Here is a 25,552-nt window from a genome sequence, read left to right on the forward strand (position 1 = left end):
GTCTCCCCAGGCGTGGAGTGACCAGCGTGGAGCCAGAGCAGGGTCGACCCGTTTCTCATCACGCCGTGCGGCAGCCGGCTGCAACCCTGCCTGCGTCGGGGCGTGCAGTGAAAACGGCTCTGTGCGCCCGGAGAGGAGCTCGGCGAGACGGTGGCAGGACGGGGCTCAGGTAACCCCCTTCCCCGGGACGCTGGGAGGAGCAAGAGTGGCAAAAGAGAGGGGTAAGGGGGTAAAAAGGGCTGGTCATGTGTAAACAGCGTGTGTGCTCAAAGCTGTGTGTGTGAAGAGAGTGTGTGAGCGCTAGTGAGGATGAGGCCAGCTTAGTCCCAGCTGGATCTGGGGACATGGGGACAGCCACATCCCCACTTTTGGCTGCAGGATCCAGCACGATCTATTGCTCTCCAGCATGCACCCCTCCCCAACCCTTGTCCCATCGCAACAGACTTGCTAAAAAGTCTGTCCCCAGCTTTCCTGGAGCCCCTTTAGGGACTGGAAGGGGCTGGAAGGTCTCCCCGGAGCCTTCTCTTCTCCAGGTTGAACCCCCCCAGCTCTCTCAGCCTGTCCTCACAGCAGAGGGGCTCCAGCCCTCCCAGCATCTCCGGGGCCTCCTCTGGCCCCGCTCCAACAGCTCCATGTCTCTCCTGAGCTGATCGATCCTGGCCCGAGGGATGTTTCCCTCCAAGCCTTTGGGGGTTTGGGGGGTTGGTGGGCCTTCACCCCACCAGGCCAAAGCAGAAAAAAGAGGGGCCTTGCTGGAGATCTGGGAGCTGCTGAACCTGGGCTCAGCGGGAAGAGAAGGAGCCGAGCTCCAGGCACTGCCCCGCTGGCCCCAGGCAGCAGCAGCGGGCACCCGGCTCCGGGCTGGCACTGGCCACCAGATCAATGAAAAGCCTCTCCCCAGCCCCACCCCCCGCCGGGCCGGGCTGGTGGAAGGCTGTCGGTGCGGAGGTACCGGGAGCATCCCGGGGGGAAGCAGGGTGCCCGCGCCCTGCCGCCGGCGGTGCCCGGGAGGATGCCCGGCGGCCCGGCCCGGCCCCGGCAGCCGCGGCAGGGCGGGATCCCGGCGTGAGCCGCCCGGGGGAAGGCGGCCAGTGGCGGGCCGGGGCGGGCCGGGCCGGGGCCGGGCGGGGGGTGGCGGCGGTGACGTCCCAGAAACGAAACTTGGCGACTCTGCGGAAAAACGAAACTTCGGCGGGCGGGAGGCGGCGGCGCTGCAGGTGCCGGTCCCGGTCCCCGTCCCGGTGAGTTGCGTTGCCGGGGCCGGCGGGTGGCGGGCGGGGGCGGGGGCACCGGCACTGGGCCTGCTGGGGGTTCCGAGGCGGGCGGGCCCTGGCGGGGCGGCGAGCTGCGGGCCCCGCTGCCGCCCCTCGCAGCGCCCTGAGCAACGCCCCCCGGGGGCGTCCGGACTCCCGGTGCTCACTCAACCCCCGGTGTGCCCCGATCCCCCGCTGCCCCCGCCGGTGCGCCTGGACTCCCCGGTGCGCCCCAACTCCCCGGTGCTCCCTGAACGCCCGGTGCGCCCCGACATCCCCGCTGCGCCCCGATCCCCTGCTGCCCCCGCCGGTGCACTCGGACTCCCCGGTGCGCCTTGACATCCCCGTTGCGCCCCGATTCCCCGGTGCGCCCGGCCGTCCCTGGGCACTCCCCTCCTCTGACGTCGTCGGGACACCGCTACCCCTCGGTGATCCCGGCCCTCCCCGCGGTGCACCCCGGCCATACGGCTGCCGCCGGTGCCCCCCGGTGTTCCCCGGTCCCCGCTGCCCGTCGGTGGCGCCCCCGCCCCGCCGGGTGGGCTGGGGGCCGCAGGCAGCCCCGCCCCCTGCCCGCCGGCCCGCACCTAACGGGCCTCATTTGCATTCCTGCGGCCCTTCGCCACGCCATTGGCCCATCCGCCCGGCTCGTTTGCATATCTACCCGGGGGAGGCGGGGCTTCGCGCCTCTCCGCGGGGGGCAAGCGGCGCTTCATTTGCATATAGGCTCCGCCCAGGGGTCGGGTCAGCTCCGCCTCCGCCCCGGGCGGTGCAGGTGAGGGCCGGGGCTGCGGCCTGCGGGGTTCCTCCGGCCCGGCCCCTCCCTTCCCCGGGGCTCCCGGCCCCAACCCAACCCTTCCCCGGGGCTCCCGGCCTGCCTGGCGGGAGCAGCACCCTGCAGACCTCCGGGCTGCCGGGGACAGGCAGCGGGGCCTGCCGGCGGGGTATGGCTCAGCCTGCGTCCAGGCCTGCTGGGCCTCACTGCTCTTGCTGTGCCCCGCCGGGTCCGGCGCGTTCCCAGTGCGTGTAATTTTAGAAAGTCTCTGCAAAGTGGAGTAGCTATTTTTATTTGTTTGTTTACACACCCCCCCCCCCCCCCGCCCCGGCCTGTGAGCTGGTGCAGCTGAGGGACGGTGGCTGTTCCCTCATTGAGTGAGGGCCTTGCTCTTCAGTATATCAGTTTCCTGAAAGTAAAACCGGAGCTGGGAGGAAGGTCACGTGACAAAGGTTCATTACTTCATATTAATATTTCTCTTTCTGCCCCATCCTTTTCTCTCCCTCTGTGGCTCCGGAAAAGCTTATCTCGCTGAGTTTGCGGCTGGGAAACATGAAGCGCTGTGTGTGTCGCTTTGTTTCTGGGGATGATTCTCCTGGTTCTTGCAGCAAATGTGGGGCCCAGTTGTCTGCCGTCGCGGGCACTGAGGAGGAGGCTTCAGGTAGGAGGATGCAATGCGGGCTGAGCTGGGGGACACCGTGCGGGTTCTGGCTGGAGCAGGAGCTGGTGTGCCCTGGGGCTGCACGGTGGCCAGGGTCTGCGGGCATCCACCGGTGCTTGTGTTAGCCCCGCTGCTGGTGTGGCTCTGCTCTGGCCAGGCCATTACATGCTGCTCTTGTCTCGGACTTCCCTTGCATTAATGGCCAGAGTCAGTGGCCAGTCCTCGCTTTGCGGTGACTGGAGGGAGACGGAGAGAAAAGCCAGTCAGTCGCTGACACCTCCTACACACATTCCCCGCACTCAGATCTCCAGTGTTGAACTAGTTTCTGTTTTGCCAATGAACTGGTGCCATTTTTAGGAATGCTGCATTACAAAGACAGGTCTAGTCCCTCTTGAAGTAGAATTTCCTATCTTCAGCTTGTTGTAAGGTTTAGAATTCACTCCCTGCATTTCTCTCTGACGACACCCTAATGCTGTGTCTATGAACAGTAACAGAATCAAGTACGCAATTAATGCAGTTACACTGAAGAAAAGATTTCCTAATCCTTTATTTGCTTAAAGAGAGAGTGACCTGGGCTACCGGAATTGCTTTTGGTGTGTTGATGTGAAGAAGTAGGATCCTAAAAGAAAGAATACACTAAATCAGCCAGCTGTAGCCCTGACAAGATTAGTTTTTAGCAAATGCCTCTGCAAGCCAAATCCAGAACGGCAAGGTAGCAAACCCAGGATCTCCAGCTCTTAAATGCTGTAGAAAAACATCCAGAGCATCTGTTCTGGTGGTCCCAAAGCTTTGTCTCTGCTTCTGGCAATGATTAAAGGTGGTGGAAGGCGTTGTAATGCTTTACCAGGTCAATATGCCCTCTGTCTAGGGGACCAGGGAGTTCCACCAAGTGAATGTGTGCAGGTCAAGCCCTGTCAAAAGAGTCACTGAGGATCAGGAAAAGCTCAGGGAAGAGTTTAAACTCTTCAGGTAATGGCGTGATATTAAATTGGATGTGAAACAATATTGCAAAGGATGCCCGCTTCAGGCACAAAACAACCTGCTGTCATTAAGCATGGTGCAGCCTTTGGGCTGTAATACTCAAAGGGGCCGTGAGCTACCTTCACTGTGATTTTTGTTCTCCTCCCAAAAATACTCCAAGGAAATCAATGTCTCTTGGTGTTGGCTGATCTCTGCTCAAAGAAGTTAAAAGCTTTTGCTCTCAAAATCAGGGCAGAGACAGTGCTGAAGCGCCTGTGAAACACGTCTTGGAAAGTAGAGATCTGCTCTCGTGCCTGACTCAGATCTGAGCTGCCTTTTCACAGGTTTTGAGGACTGGATAAAACTGTTGAATGTAAAAAGGGAGTTTCCCATGCCTTCCTGGACACAACACTCAGCTGCGTGCTAGAGGTCACACAGCCAGTCCAGGAGGCTGTGAAAGCTGAGAAGTGCCAAGGTACTGTCATTGCACATCCTGGGGGGTCCTTGAGCATTTTGACAGGCAGTTGTGGTTCCCAGCACCTGCTGCTTTGGCCAGCAGCGTGTTAGATGGAGGTAGGTTAGGGATAGATAGATCAGTGCCTCAATACAGTGGTTTCCTATCTTAATTATTCTGCTACTGACTGCAGGGCCTTGGAGAGGGAAGGAGGCTGTGCTAGGGAGGATGGTGACATTGCCAGTGGTAGCTGTTGAATAGGTCAAAACAAAGCAGCTCCTGTGTCTCCAATTGATAGGTTTAGTCGGTGGCAGGCCCTGCTTGCTCACCACCAGCTGAGAACTGTTTTCTGTCCTGATTTTAACAATTAACATTGCCTCCATTGCAGAAAGAAGAGAGGTGGAGCTCGCTCCAGTTACTGATACAGGCCCAGAGCCTCAAGGAGATGTGAAAGGAGAAGGTGCTGACGGGCCTTCTTCCACCACTGAAAGAAAGGAGGATAGAAGATTACTGGTGGAGAACAAAAGAGGTCTCGTCAATACCTCAGAGACCACACCCGAATGCACTGCAGGTGGGACTCCTTCCTCTGCTGTAACACAGGAGGAAGAGGGATCATCGCTGCTGGACGATATAACAGGTCCAAGTGATAGCTCGGAGACCACGCCCCGGTGCATGGCCAGCGGTTCTTCTCAGAAGTCACAGAAGCGGGTAAGGCTGTTTGTTGGTGCTGAGGGGCAGGAGTAGCCAGTAACGTGTTGCTCTCTCCTTTGCAAAGCAATGATGCTGGGCTGCGTCGCCGTGAATCCCTTTGGCCCGCATCTGGATGCTGCTGCCTGTGTTCCTCGGGAAACTGCAGATGTATTTGCTTACGTGGGGTGTTGCGTATGCGGAGAGCCGGTGTGCTGGGCGGTACAGCTCCCCCTAACAGTACCTACGCTGCATTGAGGGAAACAGTACAGAAGCCAGCAGCTTAGTAATTGGTCTGATCATGTTAGTGAGCATCTTGCTCAGCACTGCTCTGTGTTCCTGCTGAGAAAGTCTTGAATGTTACAGCTAGAGAATTCTCAAGAGTCACTTGCATTTCACCTGCTATAGGGGATGGTAGCTGGTCTTGTCCCGTCTCTTCCTCATCGTTCCCCATTAACCCAGTGGAGCAGGAAGATGTAGCAGCAATGGAGGAGAGATGACAAGGACTCTTTCTCTGACAATGAAAAACAGACATTGTCTTGTTGCTTCTCTTTTTTTCCAATATAGAAAAAGAAGAAGAGCAAAGCGAGGAAAGGTCCTTCCAGCTCTGGGGAGCAGAACTCACTGCCTCCTCTAATCACGGCACCAGCTCGACCTGCAGAATTGCCTGATACGGGTGTTATTCCCCAAGAACGCCAAACCCTGGGCGGTGAAGTAGCCAAAGCAGGTGCTGATGTACTTGCTGGTGGGAGTGGAGGAGCTCCTGAAAGCGACAGGGCGTTGGGTGACTTGGGGAAGGAAGGCGGCAGCGTGGAAGCGGTTGCAGAAGGTGGTGACAGCAGCGTAGACGTGATGACTCCAGCAAAGCAGAGGAGCACGGATAACGTGGCTGCCCCATCTCCAAGCTCTGCAGCCCCAAAGGAGAAGGTGAGGGGCGGAAGCAGCAGGGAGTGTGGAGAAGCGGTCAGGAGTGAGGTGGAAGGGGGCAGTCGTGCCCCTGACGCTGGCCAGCTTCCAGAAACCAGACCAGATTGCCAGTCCTTGGGTAGCAGTCAGAAGCTGGCCTCAGCAGGGGAGAGAGCGGGCCTTTCCTCTGGGTTGCCTCCTGGTACGGGAGTGCCTAAAATGGATCCTGCAAGTCCTGGTGCTGAACATCCAAGTCAAGAGGCAAAGGCTCCAGCGGCGGTCCAACGCTCGGAGGCTGGGAAGGAGAAACAGGAGAGCAGGCAGAAAGTGAGCTGTTTGAGTGCCAGGGCAAGTGTGTGAGTCCCCAACACAGCCGAATACTCGCCAGAGCGTTCAAAGTTTCCCTTTATAACTAGACTTGTTTGTGCTGTGAGTAAAGCTGAGGACCACGAGGCTGGAGATACGGGGTGATAGCAGGGAGCGCTGTGAAGTGTCTCTTTCTCGAGTTTTGCTCTCCTGCATGTCAGCTCTAGCAGAGCGCTCTCGCCGAGTGGTTGCTCACTTTGCCCCAGGAGTTGTGAACTTGTCTCTTCTCCAGCCGCTCTCCAGGTGTGCTCCAGTGAGCTGGGTGGGATCTCCTCTCAGGAGGAGGTCTTTGTGCTTTGTAGCCTGTAAAGGTGTAAATTGCTGCTGGGTATCTTTCATTTTCTTAATGCCCCATCCTCTGGGAATGTGTGACTTACTGACCTGACTTCTTGCTACTGTTGAAGGTGGAGCTGCTACCCGAGCATTCACACCCCATTCAAGCAGTCACACACGCACCACAGGAGTCTGTCACTGTTTGGACCGGGGTCGCCCTGCAATGGGCGACTGCAGGGAGCTGACGGGTGCCCCTTCTGACTCTTACTCTTGGGCGTGCTTCCGTCTTCTTCAGGCTCGACCCTGTGTTTCCCTCAGCAGAGTCTCAGGAGTTGAATATTAGAAAAATAAGTAATTTAATTGAAAGGTATAGTGACAGGGTCATCTAGCTGGCTGCCTGCAGAGAGGAATGTCAAAGAAAGAAATCCCTGGGCAGTTGTACCTTTGCAGTCCATACACCTGCACTCACACGCTCCTCACGCGTGCTTCACCCGACTTTTAGTCCAATGGTGATTTTTGGTCCGTGGTTTTCTAACACCTTATTGGATTCTTTTTATGTGTCCAGGCAGACAGGCTGTTGACTGCTCTTATCTTGTTGATTTGCTGTCTCTGCTGACAGTTGTAGCCTCTTTATCTTCTGATTTATGCTTCTTGTGCACCTGTGCTCACTGGCAGAATGTGGGGAACTGAAAAGTCTCAGACTTAGAGAAAACACTACCAAAACACCAGTGTGTTATCGACATTTTCCTTGTGCTAAAAGACTAAATGCAGCACTGTACCAGCTGGTAGGAAAATTAATAAGAAAATTAACTCTATTGCAGCCTAAAATCTTCAGCAAAGCTAGCTTCTCATGCAAAGTAAAGCTAGGCAAACATCTTCAGTTGCACCATACTAGAACCCGAAGCAATTCATTCTAAGTAAAACTTACTTAAGCTAAACAACTAACATCTCTCATCACCAATGTGTTTGAGTTGGATTTCTCTTCCAACCCATGCATCGCTTTCCTTAACCAGTAGCTTCCCTCTATGAGGGATTTCTATTTCCAGAAGGGTGAAGCCAGCTGGTCTGCTGTGATTTCTGGGTGTCCCTGTCCCCTGCCTGAAGCGGTGTTGGATGTTTCTGCAGGTGTAACTTCCAGGGTCTCCTGTTTAATTGGGCACTGTTTGTCTTCCCCTTGCAGAGTGAAGGCACAAAGGAGAAAAAGAAGACCCCAAGTGAGAATGTGCACGAAGGAGCTGAGAAGACAAGTCAGACCAAAGGACCTGAGGCTGCTTTGATCAATACCTCAGAGACAACACCTGAATGCGCTGCAGGTGGGACTTCTTCCTCTACTGAAACAGAGGAGGAGGAGGAAGAGGTCAGATCTCTGCTGGAGCTGCTCCGGCATCATGTGAAGGAGAAGAGGGTAAGGCTGTTTGTTGGTGCTGAGGGGCAGGAGTAGCCAGTAACGTGTTGCTCTCTCCTTTGCAAAGCAATGATGCTGGGCTGCGTCGCCGTGAATCCCTTTGGCCCGCATCTGGATGCTGCTGCCTGTGTTCCTCGGGAAACTGCAGATGTATTTGCTTACGTGGGGTGTTGCGTATGTGGAGAGCCGGTGTGCTGGGCGGTACAGCTCCCCCTAACAGTACCTACGCTGCATTGAGGGAAACAGTACAGAAGCCAGCAGCTTAGTAATTGGTCTGATCTTGTTAGTGAGCATCTTGCTCAGCACTGCTCTGTGTTCCTGCTGAGAAAGTCTTGAATGTTACAGCTAGAGAATTCTCAAGAGTCACTTGCATTTCACCTGCTATAGGGGATGGTAGCTGGTCTTGTCCCGTCTCTTCCTCATCGTTCCCCATTAACCCAGTGGAGCAGGAAGATGTAGCAGCAATGGAGGAGAGATGACAAGGACTCTTTCTTTGACAATGAAAAACGGACATTGTCTCATTCCTTCTTTTTTTTCTTTTTTTTTTTTCCAACATAGAAAAAGAAGAAGAGCAAAGCGAGGAAGGGTCCTTCCAGCTCTGGGGAGCAGAACTCACTGCCTCCTCTAATCACGGCACCAGCTCAACCTGCAGAATTGCCTGATACGGGTGTTATTCCCCAAGAATGCCAAACCCCGGGCGGTGAAGTAGCCAAAGCAGGTGCTGATGTACCTGCTGGTGGGAGTGGAGGAGCTCCTGAAAGCGACAGGGTGTTGGGTGACTTGGGGAAGGAAGGCGGCAGCGTGGAAGCGGTTGCAGAAGGCGGTGACAGCAGCGTAGACGTGATGACTCCAGCAAAGCAGAGGAGCACGGATAACGTGGCTGCCCCATCTCCAAGCTCTGCAGCCCCAAAGGAGAAGGTGAGGGGCGGAAGCAGCAGGGAGTGTGGAGAAGCGGTCAGGAGTGAGGTGGAAGGGGGCAGTCGTGCCCCTGACGCTGGCCAGCTTCCAGAAACCAGACCAGATTGCCAGTCCTCGGGTAGCAGTCAGAAGCTGGCCTCAGCAGGGGAGAGAGCGGGCCTTTCCTCTGGGTTGCCTCCTGGTACGGGAGTGCCTAAAATGGATCCTGCAAGTCCTGGTGCTGAACATCCAAGTCAAGAGGCAAAGGCTCCAGCGGCGGTCCAACGCTCGGAGGCTGGGAAGGAGAAACAGGAGAGCAGGCAGAAAGTGAGCTGTTTGAGTGCCAGGGCAAGTGTGTGAGTCCCCAACACAGCCGAATACTCACCAGAGCGTTCAAAGTTTCCCTTTATAACTAGACTTGTTTGTGCTGTGAGTAAAGCTGAGGACCACGAGGCTGGAGATATGGATTGATAGCAGGGAGCACTGTGAAGCGTCTCTTTCTTGAGTTTTGCTCTCCTGCATGTCAGCTCTAGCAGAGCGCTCTCGCCGAGTGGTTGCTCACTTTGCCCCAGGAGCTGTGAACTTGTCTCTTCTCCAGCCGCTCTTCCAGGTGTGCTCCAGTGAGCTGGGTGGGATCTCCTCTCACGAGGAGGTCTTTGTGCTTTGTAGGTGTCAGTGCTCCACTCGCAGACAGCCCTGTAAAGGTGTAAATTGCTGCTGGGTATCTTTCATTTTCTTAATGCCCCTTCCTCTGGGAATGTGTGACTTACTGACCTGACTTCTTGCCAATGTGTTTGAGTTGGATTTCTCTTCCAACCCATGCATCGCTTTCCTTAACCAGTAGCTTCCCTCTATGAGGGATTTCTATTTCCAGAAGGGTGAAGCCAGCTGGTCTGCTGTGATTTCTGGGTGTCCCTGTCCCCTGCCTGAAGCGGTGTTGGATGTTTCTGCAGGTGTAACTTCCAGGGTCTCCTGTTTAATTGGGCACTGTTTGTCTTCCCCTTGCAGAGTGAAGGCACAAAGGAGAAAAAGAAGACCCCAAGTGAGAATGTGCACGAAGGAGCTGAGAAGACAAGTCAGACCAAAGGACCTGAGGCTGCTTTGATCAATACCTCAGAGACAACACCTGAATGCGCTGCAGGTGGGACTTCTTCCTCTACTGAAACAGAGGAGGAGGAGGAAGAGGTCAGATCTCTGCTGGAGCTGCTCCAGCATCACGTGAAGGAGAAGAGGGTAAGGCTGTTTGTTGGTGCTGAGGGGCAGGAGTAGCCAGTAACGCGTTGCTCTCTCCTTTGCAAAGCAATGATGCTGGGCTGCGTCGCCGTGAATCCCTTTGGCCCGCATCTGGATGCTGCTGCCTGTGTTCCTCGGGAAAGTGCAGATGTATTTGCTTACGTGGGGTGTTGCGTATGCGGAGAGCCGGTGTGCTGGGCGGTACAGCTCCCCCTAACAGTACCTACGCTGCATTGAGGGAAACAGTACAGAAGCCAGCAGCTTAGTAATTGGTCTGATCATGTTAGTGAGCATCTTGCTCAGCACTGCTCTGTGTTCCTGCTGAGAAAGTCTTGAATGTTACAGCTAGAGAATTCTCAAGAGTCACTTGCATTTCACCTGCTATAGGGGATGGTAGCTGGTCTTGTCCCGTCTCTTCCTCATCGTTCCCCATTAACCCAGTGGAGCAGGAAGATGTAGCAGCAATGGAGGAGAGATGACAAGGACTCTTTCTCTGACAATGAAAAACAGACATTGTCTTGTTGCTTCTCTTTTTTTCCAACATAGAAAAAGAAGAAGAGCAAAGCGAGGAAAGGTCCGTCCAGCTCTGGGGAGCAGAACTCACTGCCTCCTCTAATCACGGCACCAGCTCAACCTGCAGAATTGCCTGATACGGGTGTTATTCCCCAAGAACGCCAAACCCCGGGCGGTGAAGTAGCCAAAGCAGGTGCTGATGTACTTGCTGGTGGGAGTGGAGGAGCTCCTGAAAGCGACAGGGTGTTGGGTGACTTGGGGAAGGAAGGCGGCAGCGTGGAAGCGGTTGCAGAAGGCGGTGACAGCAGCGTAGACGTGATGACTCCAGCAAAGCAGAGGAGCACGGATAACGTGGCTGCCCCATCTCCAAGCTCTGCAGCCCCAAAGGAGAAGGTGAGGGGCGGAAGCAGCAGGGAGTGTGGAGAAGCGGTCAGGAGTGAGGTGGAAGGGGGCAGTCGTGCCCCTGACGCTGGCCAGCTTCCAGAAACCAGACCAGATTGCCAGTCCTCGGGTAGCAGTCAGAAGCTGGCCTCAGCAGGGGAGAGAGCGGGCCTTTCCTCTGGGTTGCCTCCTGGTACGGGAGTGCCTAAAATGGATCCTGCAAGTCCTGGTGCTGAACATCCAAGTCAAGAGGCAAAGGCTCCAGCGGCGGTCCAACGCTCGGAGGCTGGGAAGGAGAAACAGGAGAGCAGGCAGAAAGTGAGCTGTTTGAGTGCCAGGGCAAGTGTGTGAGTCCCCAACACAGCCGAATACTCACCAGAGCGTTCAAAGTTTCCCTTTATAACTAGACTTGTTTGTGCTGTGAGTAAAGCTGAGGACCACGAGGCTGGAGATACGGGGTGATAGCAGGGAGCGCTGTGAAGTGTCTCTTTCTTGAGTTTTGCTCTCCTGCGTGTCAGCTCTAGCAGAGCGCTCTCGCCGAGTGGTTGCTCACTTTGCCCCAGGAGCTGTGAACTTGTCTCTTTTCCAGGTGTGCTCCAGTGAGCTCAGTGGGATATCTGCTGGTGTGCTGTCATTTCTCAGTGTCCCCACCCATCTGAAGTGGTGTTGGATGTTTCTGCAGGTGTTACTTCCAGGGTCTCCTGTTTAATTGGGTACTGTTTGTCTTCTTCTTGCAGAGTGAAGGCACAAAGGAGAAAAAGAAGACCCCAAGTGAGAATGTGCACGAAGTAACTGAGAAGACAAGTCAGACCAAAGGACCTGAGACTTCCAGAAATTATGGTGCTTCGTCTGTAACAGAGAGTTGCAAGGACAAAAAGCAACAAGGGAACCAGAAATGTGTGGATAAGGTTAAAGAAAGGTGAGAACACCCCTGCTGCTCCCTGGCTCTCTTCACTTACAGGATTCGGTGGAAGGAGGACTAGAGGACTCCAGGTTGAGGCAGGGGGTGAAGTACTAAGATTAAGCCTGCGTGCATATTGGATATGTGGAAATACAATTGCCTTAAAGCTGAGGTAAACTGCTGCTCGTGCAACAGAGCTCACGTTTAATCGGCAGTTGCTGCAGAGTTCATGTACTGGGTAGTATGGTACGCTTGGTACTTGAACCTGTTTGAGTATCAAAACAATCAGATTGCTCTGTTAGTTCTTACTGTTACAAACAACGTGTGCGTTACACGTGTAACTCTGTGGATCAATAGTGTGAAGAGCTCTTTTGATTAGTGGAACTTGCTCTGTGTAATCTGTATGAGCTGGAAGGAGGATAAAGCATAGCCATTGCAGGCGACTCTGCTGGGCGAGGTATTTCTTTTGGTTTACCCATGCAGTGGCCCAGGTGCACGTGGCCAGAGTATTTCATGCTGCCTTTAGGAACCCATTTTTACCTTTTTGCACTAGGCCTGTTATGTAGCATCAGTTTGAGTGAAGTACTGACAGAGCTCATGGGTCTTGCATCCAGTAAGTGTGTGACTCGGATCTTATTTGTGGCTTGTAATGTTTTGTGCAATTTTTAAAAAATAGTAAGAATTATAGTTCTTTGTATTTTCCTTTGAATTCTTTCTCGTAGTTCTGTGAGCCGAAGGGATGGTGTTACAGTATATTTCCATGCGATATTGTCCAAAGACTTCAAACTAAACCCTGAGACCCATAAAGTGTTCATCAGGGGTGAAGGCATTTCTCCCTATGCAAACTGGAAGGACAACATTTGTGAGCTGCACTGCGCCAAGTAAGTGCCCCCGGGAGTCACACAGAGGGGTGGGAGCGTTTGGGTTCTGGAAAAGAGGATGGAATGTGGTACTTCATTTAACGTGTAAGCCTGTAGCTATATGCCCATAGGTGGGTATTGCTACAAAGGGTTTTCATAGTGGAGACAAGTATTCTAAAACTTTCATCATGAAAGAATAATCACCATTCCTATTAGAAATGGAGTGATGCGTGGAAAAGGAAGTATATAGGTCAGCTGACATGTCCTTTGCCTGCCTTTGCTGTGTTTTGTGTTTCCTAGGTATCTAGAAGAACATGGATACCTCATTGAAGGCGCTGTAACTCTTGCAAAAGAAAACATGAATAAACACATTCCTTACAAATATTGGGTTAGCTGTGGTGAAGGGGATTATGAGTTTATTTACAAGAATTCAGTATCGAATTATCACGTGAATCGCTGCTTATTCATAAACAGTGGCTTGCTCAGCAACGGAGGTGAGCTTTTCTGACTGGATCTGCATATTGCACCGATCCGTGGGGTTTTTTGGTGGGGTGATCTCTAGCTTTATACAGACTAGCATTATTGTTAGACAGCACTATCTGAAGTTGGAAACTTAATGGGTCAGCGCGGGTATTTCTGTGGTCAGCTGAAGGAGTGAAGGCATGCACAAATGTGTGTTTGTTTCTCAAACCATTGTTTTCCTGTGTTCTCGTCTGTGTTGCTTACTCTAGAATGGCATCAGTATGATGATATTGTGTGTAAGGCTTCCATGCTAAAAAACTTACGGAAGATGGTGTCTTTTGATAAAAACAAAGATGTGGTGAAAGGGAAGAAAATAGCTGCAAATATTATGTTAGAAAATATCTTCAGCATTCTTGGAACCTGGAGTCCCGACAACTTGAGAAACTTCCTCGGCCAGCTGAAACAGTTTTACTTTGTTACAAAAGAACCCAGGGTATTTGAGGGCAGGCAAATGCCATGGACAGAGTTAAACTTTGGCACGCAGCAGGTAAGCCCTTTTCTTCTAACAGATACTGGGAAGCAGGTGCTCCGTTACTAAACGCAGCACTTTTGAATTTTGCTGTTGACTTTGGGTTAATTTTGCTTTTCTAGACCAAATGTTCAGGTGTGACGGAAGCGGTGGGGATCCTTTCGGGGTGACTGCCACCGTCTGCCTTGGGAACTTCGGTCACACCTTTGTAATTAGGTGCTGGTCTGAATATCCCATATTGGTCAACAGCAGAGCTGTGATATGGCGAATTCTTACTTGAGTGGGTTTTGTTGTCTGGATATTAATTTCCCAAGCCTGGCCCTTTAGTTTTGCTGCCAGTCACACTGTCACCGACTTCTCTGCACTCATCTTGGACTCCAAGCCTGCCTTTTTTTTGAGTTGAGCTCTTCCTGGTCCAGTTCTAAGCAGTGATGCAGAGAGGGCTTCTGGAGTCCTACATTCCTTACCTGGCATAATTATGAAAGGTGGCAGAAATGTCACGTTGTCTTTTTTGGGGCTTCAGACTGGTGTCAGGGCTCCTTGTTTCTAACTCTCCTGGTGACACAGGAGAGGCCACAAGATGGCATACCCGCCCAGCTCAGCCGAGCCCGCCGGTGTTCCGTGTCACCGCTGGTTTTCAGAAGGGTGATTTTGGTATCACCAAGCACGGCAGTACCGTGGTCCCCCCCCGGGATGTGGTTTCAGAGTAGCTGTTGGGGGCTGTGGGTAAGGACAGAAATCTCTCTCCTTTCGTTGACTCCCAACCAAGGCTGAGTCCACTGCTAAACTGGAGTCTGCTTGCGGCGTGCGATGGTGACATAAGGCAGCGTTGCGTGTACAGCTGCTCAGCTCACCAGTTCCCTTCCTGAGGTCTGCCCCAGCCCCTTGATGCTCCCCAGCTCTGCTGGGCATGGGAAGATGTGGCAGTAGCTGAGTGGTGGGAGCTGGTGGCACGGAGAGGGGCATCAAACAGTCGCTGGTACCGGGGTACCACGCCTGACGTTCTGGTGGTGGTCAGTACCATGTGTGCTTAGATGCCAGTACCACGCCATGTCATGGGGTGTACAGGGCCGTCCAGTGTCCTCGCTGTAACCAGCAGAAGAAAAGGGCTTCAGAAGTAAAAGACTTGTTGGGGAACTAATGCTGCAGTTGGTTTGTTTCTTCCCTTCTTTATCCTAGGTGAATGATTTGCTGCTGCAATACATGAGGAGAATAGCTCTTCCTTTCCTTGCACCAGAACGTACAAAAGCATCACAGGAGGACATGGTACTAAAAAGTAAACTAGCTCTGGGGCTCACCATTCTCACAGCAGTTGAATCGCTCCAGCTGCCAGTATCTAAAGTGGATCTGGCTGACCTGTGTAGCCTCTTGTGCTTGGATAAGGTGTCACAACAAACCATACTGGATGAACATCATCAAATCACAAAGACTTTTACAGCAGTTACTAGGTATGTATGTTACTGGAGCACTTACAAGCTAACTAACTGGGCTGGTTTTGCAGCAAGTATAGCACCCTGTGATAAAACAATAAGGGATTTGGATCTCTAGTGTCAGACAATCACGAAAAAATTAGGTTTGAAGGTATCTTCGGAGGTCTCTGTTCCAACCTCCTGCTCAAAGCAGAGCTGAAGCCCAGGCAAGGTTGCAGTCAACATCTGAAAAACAGGGATGAAGGTTGCACAACCTCCTGGGGCCCTCTTACAGCCACAGCCCTTTCTTGATGTGAAAAATGTTTTCCTTTTGTCCAAACAGGATTTCCCTTATTACAGCTTGTAACTGTTGCCAGATTAGTAGATTGAGTTAAAACTGTTAGTTTTTCTTTATATATAAAAATCTTATGTATTGTCCTTTTCTGTCAAGCAGTTTCTAGATCCTTACCTGTTTGCTATTCATACTTAACAACTCCAAGGATCGGCATCATCATGTGTTTACTCATTTAAATTTAAATGCCATATTTGGATTCTTCTTGTCTCCTCTGATGTGCACTGCTGCAAGCTTTTTGTTGATTTTTCCTCAGAGTGCCTGCTTGTTATACTGTTATCTAACTGCTTATCCGGCACTCCAATTTCTAGATCACTTGCACAGCTACAGCTGTTAAATTTCCTTTTGGAGGCCAACCAAGGAGGCCGAGAATTGTCCCTAGAATGCTGGCTCTGTGCATCTGTGTCACCCCAGCCCTGACTGAGCTGGGGGGGGCTCAGGTGGAGACTGTAAAGTATTGGCACTCTTTCTCAGTGCTACATTAGTAGGGTCTGTGCAGAGAGATTCCAGTAAGATTACAGCGTTCAGTCTTAAACTTTTACCATATATGCCCTTCAATGAAGACAAGATTGATCTAAAATAATTACCAGAATTTTGTTGAAGGTACATAGCAAAATTGAGATGTAGCCTTCCCCCCGCCAGGATATTCTTGAGTCCTGTACCAAGCTATTCTTCTACTGTGTGTTTCTTTTGGTGCTTTTTTTAGTTTGAAGATTCACCTGACAAACTTGTGCCAGAGATGCATTGACGACCAAGTAGACCAGTGGGTGTGGATTCTTCCTCTTCTGCATTCCCTTGCTGCTCCTTCGCAGCATGACCACTTGCCAATGGAAGAAGATACCTGGGCAGGGCTGGAAGGGCTTCCATTTGCTGAAAGAAGGAAGAAGCACGATATGTGAGTCTTCCAGAATTGCTAGGTTTACCCAGTGCCTGGACATTGTAGTCGGTGGTGATCACCTTACTGTACCTCTTCTCTCTTTTTTGTTTCTTCCCCTCCCTTGTTTTTTAAAAAATAAGAAACATAGCATGTCAATGGATATTTGGGATACATGAACACAGACAATATTGGTTGCTCGGAGACTATGGCATATAGCAAAGCTATGCAGTATATGACCTTTCAGACACAAAAAATCCTTGACTCCGCAAGCTGTGGAGCAGCTTATGCAGTTGGTGATGCCTGGCGTGAGTTAAAGCAGCTCACGATACGCATTGTGCAGAATCTGAGCAAAAGCTGGAGTTTATTTTCCTTGAGTGCTTCTGCTCAGTAGTTTGACACTGCTGCTGTGATCACTGAGTCTCGGGGTCTTCTACTGATCTTCAGCTGTAAGTGAAAAAAGCACAGGAGTGAGAATAAGTGTCCTTTGTGGGCTGAACAAGCTCGTAGCCTTTTGTTCCTTGAAAACTTGAAGATTTTGTTTTGTCTTCCCTCCAGGGGGACCCTACTGCAACTAATGAAAGAAAAGAAACACTTGATGGAATTTGATAGGACTCTGGTCAAGTCCTGGATCTGTGTGCTGCCCCTGGAGAGCCTGGCTGAATTTATACAAGACTTCTCCAGTGATTTCTTAGTTACTCTTCAAGGTGTTTCTTACAGATTAGAGAACATTGAGTTTTCCTGGAAAAATTCTGAGGTTTGTCTTCTGGCAGCTTTACTCACCTAAGGGATAAAGGCTGAAACTGGGCTGTAGCGTGCCTTTTAGCAGAATTGACTGTCACTGGAGGGAATGTGGTTGGTAGCAGGTTGGAGCACAAAGAACTTAACATTTAGCTAAATGCAAAAAAGGTTGCTCTGAAGTAGGAGACTTCTAAGAGAAGATGAGAGGGTGTACCTGTAGCAAAAAAATGTTGTTGACATTGAGAGGAGGGTTTGCTTATCTGGATTTGCTCTTGGTCACTGATGGCAAATATTTTAATCCCGAGATCCTCAGGGGGGGCTGCCTGAAACTACTTTTGGCACAGCTTTTGGGGGTTGGTTTGGGCAGGGCACTGCTGGTTTGAGAGATTTTCTTGCCTGTTGTGAAAACACTGGTATTTGTGTGAGGACACACAGTACACACTGCACACTGCCACTAAGAAAAATAAATTTTAAACCCCTAGATTGTAAGAAGTGCTATTATTTGTACAAATAATAACCATCTATATGTTGACTCTGACATCCAGTAAATAATTCTTGTGACTTTATAACGTGTTTATAAAAGCGTTGGAGAAGGCACGGAAGAATACTGAATTCCCTCTTTCACAGCATCGCCTCAACTAAGGAGAAACCAGTCTGTAAAACTCCTTCCACAGTTTAATGTTTCTATCTTTTTATTCTTAGAAAGTAGAGAATCTTCTAAAGACACTGCTGCGCACCTTGGATGAGAAGCAGGCCAGGTAACTGAAGTGTGTGTCTGTGAGAGCATCATCCTTTTTATTTACATCATGCCTGGGGGGTGGGGTTATGCCTGTAGCTTGAATTGCGTGCACTGAATTTGTTGGGAGTTTCCTTTTTTTTTTTTTTTTCCTTTTCCCCCCTCTGAGCAGAAAAGAAATTCTTCCTCTTTATTTCTGTTCTTCAGAGCTCTGGAAGCTGGCTCTTGGCAGTCCTGCTTGACCCGTTGCCTCAAGCTGCACAAGAGTGCCTGCAAGTACCTGAAGTTTGGGAGGTGGTACGCGATTCCTGCCACTTCTGCCATGATGATTTCAAAGGTTGCCAAACTTCAGCCCACAGCAGTGAGTACCAAGGAACCATTCAGGGGTTGATATGAGCAAGATATCTAGAATTATTACAAAAATCATACAATAGACTGGTTTTAGATCATATCAATTCTCAGTTTGGAAAAATTAATAGTCTGAATTAACGAAGATTGTGGTATGCTCAAAAAGCTGTGAAATTGTTTAATGATTTTAATTCTGCTTATTAAAGATAAGGTCGAATGCCTAGGTTGGCTGTCATGGGTTTTGTTTTATGTGTGGTTTGGTTTTTTTTTTCCCCTTAAACATATTTTGTCTTTATTTCCCGCAATAAGCATTCTTAAGCGCAAACTACTTGTAACCATTGCATTTTCTCACCCTCTCTCTATCCGTTATTCAAGTAGCAGTGGGTCTCTGCTGCTGGGAGTGTTTGTGCTTTGGATGCATCTAGACCTTCTCTTTTAGAAATATTCATTTAAATCAGTTGTACGTTGCTCTCCTGCTGAACTCTTCTTTTTTTTTTTTTTTTTTTTTTTCCCCTGCGTGTGGCAGGTTCCACGAGGTGCTGTGCAGGAAGCTCCAGTGGTAGAAGTATTCAATGAAGCTCTGAGAGACGCTCGAACCTGGTTCAGAAATGCTTTAAACAAAACTTTATTGGAAGAACACCTGGACCATGTGATGTTCTCTTTTCATTGGGAACTTCAGGTTTGTCATCTTCTAATAATATGTATAAAATGGTGTTTTACCGTAGCTTAACCATATAGTCTTTAGTCTAATGGCTCTTTGCTGGGAACAGTAGCTGCTGCGGCTGGGTAAGGAATGAGATGGGGACAAGCAGCTGAGAAGCTGGATTGTTTTAAACACTGTTGGGCTGAAAAGCAAAGGGCTATAATTGGTGCTGCCCAGCTCACCTGATTTCTCCTTTTTCTCGGTGTTCCAAGACGCATTGCTGGGACGAGGAGCTGCCCCTTGTTGGTGTTTAGCCAGAGCTATTGTCTTGCTCACCCCGTAGGACGTCCTGGCTGTCCTTCAGGCCGTCCAGCAGGCAAAGCGCAGAGCAGCTCCTTGCAGTCTGACTCGCTCTGCTCCCAGCCCTCCCTGTTTCCAGCAGGGAGGACAGTTTCCAGCATCAAGGTGGAAGTGGTTCATGCAAATGTCTCCTCTAGCAACAGGGATGTTTTGACACTGTTTGGGCTTAAAAGCTGCCTTTTGCAGCTCCGGGAGTGCTGCTTTTCTGGATGGAACGTCTGAAAGGACTGCAGACTGTCTGAGGAGTGTAGGGTCTCTCCTCAGCATAGTTCTTTTAATTTACTTATTTGAATATTATATCTCAGCACTTAGTATTTTGGATTTGTTTGCTTCTCACCTGCAGGCCTGGAATGAATTTGTGACGATCAGCTTTCCAGATGAGCAGTTCACTAAGATGTGGAAGAAGACTTTACTCGCAGATCTGAAGAGAAGAATTCAGGAGGTACGGAGGAATGCACCACAGGACTCGCTGCGTGCTGGTGTTCAGAGGTCAAAGCAGAGAGACAGTCTTCTGCTGTGCTTAGAGAATAGCTTCTAGAGCCTGAAAAGGCACATGAAAACACTGTGGCTTTTGTCATAAAAATTGCCGTTGCTGTTATAAACCATGTTCTGGAAGCTCAAAAGTTAGACATGAAACTGTACCATGCTGTATTCTTGGTGTCAGAGACCCCAGCAGCCTGCCGTGCGGGTCTGCTTCTCGCAGTGACTGATGTCCTGATGCTTTAAAGGAAACTGCAGATCTTGAGCAATTTCTACCCCTATAGTTTTAAGAAACAGTGGGTGTAAAGTAAGCACACAAGGACTTACAGAAGCAAAGTTGGCGCTTGTCTCTTTTTCCATTGTGCAGAAATTGTGTTGTCCAGGCTCCCAAATGCATACCCAAATGTGTAGGTCCCTTCTAAATTGAACTTGTATATCTCCTCATCACCTTTCTTTATCAGTTGCAAAATTCTTTAAGCCGTTTATTTTCATGGTATAATCAGGAAAAAAATATTTCCTGGTGGAAGCTTGGCTTGGAGAGATGCATGTTAAGTAATCACACATTTTAGATGGAAAGATTTTCCACGTGTCTGTTTGTGTTTCATCTCTCTTCCAGGCCCTGATAAATGGGCTGATGCTTAGCTCCACCAGGAAACTTAAATTTTTTGAACTTAGTTCCTTTTATTGTCTTAATAGCAGCACTCGCTCCTTCATGCTTTCAGAATAAACACTTTGGAAACTCTTAACTTGATAAGAAATCTGCCTTTCGCCCTGTAGGAGCCTCCAGTTAACCAAATCTTAGCCTACTGCTCTCAGCACCGGGAATTTAAACAAGTCGACTGTTCCATTGAGTGGTGTTTCTGCAATTGTGCCACAGAGGCTGTAACTGCAGCTTGCCAGGTATTGTATTTTCCCTCAAAGTAGGAAAAGGAAATGTCAAATTTCCTGTTGCGTAGAAATCCTGTTGCATAGTATAGGGTCGTGCATTGTGGTGGAAGGAGAGTTGCACGTTGCTGTCGTGGCTTGAGTTGCTGTGGATTGTTTAAGTTTGTTAAACCAGCAAAAAAAAAATACTGACAAGAAATTGGGAAATGAGGATCCACATATAAAGGGTCCATGAAAATACTTGTAATGGTTTTGCCATCATGGCTTCTGGTGTCAGTCACGTCATACAGCTTTTTTGGAATATGCCCCAGCCATACCTCCAAGGTGTGACTTCTTGACAGCAATGCCTGATCCCGAGCCAGATGGACGCAGTATAACCCAAAACACTGACCCATTCCTCCTCTCCGTCTTGTATGCCTTGTGCAGACTCAGAGCAATCTCCTTGAGAAGATATCTCCCTACAACATGGGCCGATTCAGCCAGCTTGTATCAGCTATTGTTGTGAAGTCATGGCCCATAAAGAGTGGGCAGCGGGAGGATGATTTTGATGAGATTTTGCACCACTTGCTTACGTGGCCTGACATCAAACATATCTTCGGCTTTAGTGGTATGTCTGTTAGTTATAAGAGTCTATGAGAAGCTGTTCTCTGCCTTGCCGCTCCCACTTTGCAGAGCAGCAAACTTGTATAAAAATTGTCCTGCTCTTGTTTTATTCCCTATCTCAAAGACCAAGGTATTCAGCCTGCTTTTGGAGCAGAAAAGCTAAGGAAGAGTGAGCTAGTGTTCCTCTCGCGCTAATCCACTGCAGCCAGTTCAGGATTTGTACTGGACTGCTGGACCTGTAGAGCAAGTGGATTTGTAGAACATAACTTATTTCCCTGAGAAGTTCTAATAAGTTGTTGCTACACGAAAATGCAAGAGTGTTGGTCATGTGAATGGATCAAAATGGCTCATGTTTCCTCCACAGGCTTTGGGTATGGGCTCTCCATGGGAAGGCTTCTGAATCGCTTTCCCGTGATCCTGGCTGTTTCTGCTCAGAAAAATATGAGGGGTTGGAGAGTGGTGTGATGAGTTCCCAGACTTTTGGGTAGGGATTTGAATGGGAAATGGAAGGACTCTGTATCATGATGTTGAATAGTTATTAATTCTGCCCAGTTTTTGTGAAGCAGGGCTGATCTAAGTTTTACATGCTTTGTTTCTGGAACAGGAACAAAGACAGATCTCCTAGAAAAACTTACAGATGAAGCAAAGAATGTAATGGCCATGGCAGACTCTGTGCTTACGAGTGTCACTGCTGACATCTGTAACGGGTGTATCCTTGTGAAACATCTGGAAGAGATTTTCCAGCATGAGAAACAGTTCATCTGTATCTGGGAGATAAGTAAGAGCACTATTCAAAGGCGGCGCTGTTGGCTTGTAGTGTTGGATTGTGTTAACCTGCTTCAGTGATTAGTAATGCGAATTGGGCGCTTCAGCAGTTAGCGGTGCTGCCCTTGTCTTTGTCCTTTATGTGGAGCTCCCAACTCCAGTTTGCTTGTCTGCATTTCACTGTGGTCTTTGTGACTCTGCAAACACAACCCTGAGTTATGGGTGCAGGGGGTGGGAAGTATCTGCCTGGTGACTACAGATGAGTTTTCTTTCAGAGCACCAGTTCAGTGAAGACAAAGAACTACTCCAGAGAGAACTGAAAGAATTGCTGCAGAGGAGGCAAGAAGAAGTAACATTTCTCAGAAAAGAGAAAAAAGCAATAGGAACCTTTCTGAGCATGTGTAGGAAGGTGCAGGCATCTGTGAAAGGTAGTGTTTTGGGGGAACAATTTGAAAGTGGCAACTCCAGAAAATACGATATTCTTTGAAAACGACTAGGCTTTGTAAACACGTTTTATTCTAAACCACAGCAAGTATGAGGAGGGGTGGAGGAAGTAAACCTAGAGCATTTGAGGGATCAAATGAGTGCTTATGCATCAAATGATATTTGGAAGGGTGCACATGCTCAATAGCATTTTGCAGCTTGGGGGATTAGATGCAGTAAACTGGAGACAGGCTGGACATCTGATCTGCCTCTGACCTCTCTCTCTCTTTTAAAGTTGATGTAGGTGAAGTGGAATTTCAACACATGGAAGATCTTTGCTTAAAAAGACTAAATACAGCTGTGAATGTGGGAAGGAGACCCCTACAGACCTACTACAGCTTAAGCCCAAAGCTGAAAGAATTTGCCCAGAAAATGCACTCTTTTAAGGATAGCCTGATCTTCCAGCAGTTCTGGGAAGAAGCTGCGCAGATGGCAGGAGAGGAGTGTGAAAGTTCAGAAGAGGAGGAGGACAGCACTTTTCCTGCATTGGACCTTCATAATGTTTTCAGCAATCTAATCTCCCCTTGTTTTGTGAGCTATGAAAGGTTGTATGATGATCTCAGATCTGGAAGTCTCACACTCGCTGAAGTTGATACAATTTTTCAGGAATTCACAAATCATCCGGAAGATATCAAAACAGAACTAAATACCATATGTGAGCTTGCACCTGGAGAAGACAGAGGCTGGGTGGGTCAGCGATTTCAGCAGATCCAGCAATACCATGAAATGCATTTAACTTTTGATGCTGCGAAGATCATTGCCAATGTCAAAGAGATTTTAAACCTCTCTGGTGACTTCAGTGTCCTGGAAAACTTGTTGGACATAGTAAGCATCCACTTCTTCTGCTCTGTACTGTCAGGGTGTTGGCTAGGAAGCTTGTGTAAATCCAAACCTTCCCTTAAGTCTGTCCTAGTCTGTCAAGAGCCGTTCCCTGTCCCAAAATGCTTATTTGAGATAAAAATTCAGCATTCAAAGTGCTTTTGTGTAGTCTTTCTTAAAAGAGAAAAGATGCTATTCCTCCGCTTGGGGTGTGGCTCTGCAGAGGGCTTTCCTTTCCCTGCTGGTTGAGTTTCCCATTTCCAGACTGAATGTTTGTTTTCACCACTTGCTTCGTAGACAGAAAAGCTTGAATCATACAAGACACAAAAGCTGGACTCCATCAGCCCTGAGCTTATGCATGCCAAGAGACTGCTGCAGGGGATGACTGTGAACCGTCGTGGGTGTCTGAGGGAGCTGGCCCAGCAGAAGGAGTTTGTCTGCTGGGTCAGAGAAGCACTGAAAGGTGTGTGCTGCTCACCCAGGAATCAGGCAGATGGTGCCAGAAGGGATACCAGTTGTGTGGGGGCAGAAGCAATGCCATATCTGTGACCCATCTGCTTTATGCCTTCACGGTGTCTGATATTGATGGTTACAAGCATCTCTTACGGGTTTCGGTGTGGAACGTGCTATGAAGTAGCATGCACATGCCACTGCGGTCTTGTGCAGCACACAGTAGCTACCCTGCCCGATAGCTGGGCTTGATCTGGAGGGTTGTAATAGCTGCTACAATTCAGTTCAGACCGGTTATTTAAGAGAACAGAGGCCATCCATTTAACAGGATTAGTTGTGTGTCTGCCAGCTCAGTTGTCTTACGTGCACAGAAGCACAAACTCTTTGTACTGCTTCTGTCCTGGCTGTGAATCTGCTGTTCGTGGCAATGTGGAGAAAAGCCAGGGCTGAGGATGAATCTCCTAGCAAAGGTGCTGGCCGGGTGGGTGGAGGAAAGTTCACAGGAGATGCTCTTCAAAGGCATTCTTTCTGCATTTTCTGTAAAAGGTGGTGATGTTGGAATTGCAAAGGAATTGCATTAAAGCTGCCTCATTTGTTGTTCATTCATGTGTTTATCTCATTTAAGATATAAACGAGCTGAAGGTATTTGTAGACTTGGCCTCCATCTCTGCTGGGGAGAATGACATGGATGTGGACCGTGTGGCATGTTTCCATGACACTGTGCATGGCTACTCTTCCCTGCTCTATGAGCTTAGGCAAGACTCAGGGTTTGAGGACTTCATGTGCTGCTTGACGAAGCTGTGGCGAGCCCTGGACAGTGATGAGAATCTTCCCAAGAAACTGGTGAGTTCTGCTGGAGCAGGTCCTCTCCGTATCCGTTTGCGTTTGTGACTTCCAAGAGTGGCTGGAAGATTGACTGCACAGAGCAAATTGCATTTGTGTGAGGATGGGACATCACAGCAGCTTTTGTTATTGGAAGAAAAATATCTTATGTTTCCGTGGCACAAAAATTCACTGCAGCACGTGTAACTGATATAGCACAGATTTCTCCAGAGAGCTGCTGAGGCTTTTAAGTGTGACATGGCTCTTGCAGAAGTTTGAATGATGACGCAAAAGAGGGAAGGCAGATGGCTGGGAACTCTGTCTTATTCGTTGCAGCAGGACATGTTTCTATAGCAAGAGGCATTGAAGCACTGTGGGTTCTGTTTGTTCAGCCTCCCATGGTGTCGGTAAAGAACAGCTGTGCAGAAATATCAGGCTGTGGCTAGTAGTCATTCCTTTCTTCCTTCCCTGTCCTTGAAACTCTTATGCCAGCCCAAGCCGTTGGGCCTGAACACAGATGTAATCCTGGAAAGAAGTGCCAAGTCAGAGCAATTAGGGCAGTGCCATGTCTTCTCTTCCTACAGCGTGCTTCAGCTCAACACTTGGAGTGGTTGAAAACAGTGAAAGAGAGTCACGGGTCTGTGGAGCTGTCATCACTGTCGCTGGCAGCTGCCATCAACAGCAGAGGAATATATGTTGTCAGAGCACCAGCTGAGGGCCAGAAGGTGAGGCTGCTTGGTTTTGCCTCCCCTCCTGCAGACAGCACTGCTGGCGTGTCAGTGACTGTCAGAAATGTGCCGTAGCTTTTCTCCCACTCTGCACAGTTCCTTTTTGGGGCTGCTGCCTCCTAAGTGCTCCCCTTGCTGGGCATATAGCACTACCTCAGGAGTAGAATCTCAGTGCACATCAGTGATAATGACTTATTCTCTGGCAGGTTTCTTTGGACAGTGTCCTGCGCTTCACCCTCCCGGGGAGTTCTGGGGATAACGAGGCATCATGGAAATACTCTCTGGCAGAGCTCCGTGAACTGCAGAACAAACTGATGCTCATGTCGGCAAAGGGGGAGCAAGGCTTGGAGGTGGAGAAGTTCTCTGAGGTCAGATTTCAAACCCAGTGGTTTACTAGTGTTGGGGCTGGGGTTGGATTTTGCCTTGAATATCAGCTTTTAAGACTGTGGTTTACAGCTGAGTTGCTGGGGATGAATGTAGCAGGCAGATAGATGTTCCTACTTCTTTGCCTCCCTGTTAAGGTGGAACTGAGCTGGAGACT

At 49.7% G+C, this 25,552-nt stretch overlaps 1 protein-coding gene across 6 annotated transcripts in view; it reads left to right on the top strand.

Annotated features, from left to right (window-relative positions):
* The first annotated feature begins 53 nt into the window (after positions 1-53).
* Positions 54-25,552, top strand: part of RNF213 (ring finger protein 213) — a 58,746-nt gene continuing 33,247 nt past the window's right edge. For 2 of the 6 annotated variants that reach the window (XM_054221151.1, XM_054221152.1), the window contains exons 1-28: positions 1,117-1,241; positions 2,548-2,686; positions 4,489-4,808; positions 5,355-5,714; positions 7,513-7,737; positions 8,296-8,655; positions 9,643-9,867; positions 10,414-10,773; positions 11,499-11,680; positions 12,385-12,543; positions 12,823-13,016; positions 13,254-13,531; positions 14,693-14,961; positions 15,981-16,169; positions 16,707-16,905; positions 17,592-17,647; positions 17,833-17,986; positions 18,500-18,652; positions 19,320-19,418; positions 20,234-20,356; positions 20,768-20,948; positions 21,549-21,722; positions 21,985-22,137; positions 22,428-23,017; positions 23,309-23,474; positions 24,087-24,304; positions 24,868-25,008; positions 25,218-25,379. In XM_054221151.1, the coding sequence (XP_054077126.1) occupies positions 2,578-2,686; positions 4,489-4,808; positions 5,355-5,714; positions 7,513-7,737; positions 8,296-8,655; positions 9,643-9,867; positions 10,414-10,773; positions 11,499-11,680; positions 12,385-12,543; positions 12,823-13,016; positions 13,254-13,531; positions 14,693-14,961; positions 15,981-16,169; positions 16,707-16,905; positions 17,592-17,647; positions 17,833-17,986; positions 18,500-18,652; positions 19,320-19,418; positions 20,234-20,356; positions 20,768-20,948; positions 21,549-21,722; positions 21,985-22,137; positions 22,428-23,017; positions 23,309-23,474; positions 24,087-24,304; positions 24,868-25,008; positions 25,218-25,379 (5,799 nt within the window). In that variant the 5' untranslated portion in view covers positions 1,117-1,241; positions 2,548-2,577. Of the gene's footprint in view, positions 170-1,114; positions 1,242-2,547; positions 2,687-4,488; positions 4,809-5,354; positions 5,715-7,512; positions 7,738-8,295; positions 8,656-8,682; positions 8,962-9,642; positions 9,868-10,413; positions 10,774-10,800; positions 11,080-11,498; positions 11,681-12,384; positions 12,544-12,822; positions 13,017-13,253; positions 13,532-14,692; positions 14,962-15,980; positions 16,170-16,706; positions 16,906-17,591; positions 17,648-17,832; positions 17,987-18,499; positions 18,653-19,319; positions 19,419-20,233; positions 20,357-20,767; positions 20,949-21,548; positions 21,723-21,984; positions 22,138-22,427; positions 23,018-23,308; positions 23,475-24,086; positions 24,305-24,867; positions 25,009-25,217; positions 25,380-25,552 lie in introns of those variants that run through there. The other 4 variants (XM_054221153.1, XR_008469350.1, XM_054221155.1 and 1 more) reach the window with 4 other exon arrangements.

Source organism: Rissa tridactyla, chromosome 15, assembly GCF_028500815.1.
Source record: "Rissa tridactyla isolate bRisTri1 chromosome 15, bRisTri1.patW.cur.20221130, whole genome shotgun sequence".
In the NCBI taxonomy this organism is placed as follows: Eukaryota; Metazoa; Chordata; class Aves; order Charadriiformes; family Laridae; genus Rissa; species Rissa tridactyla.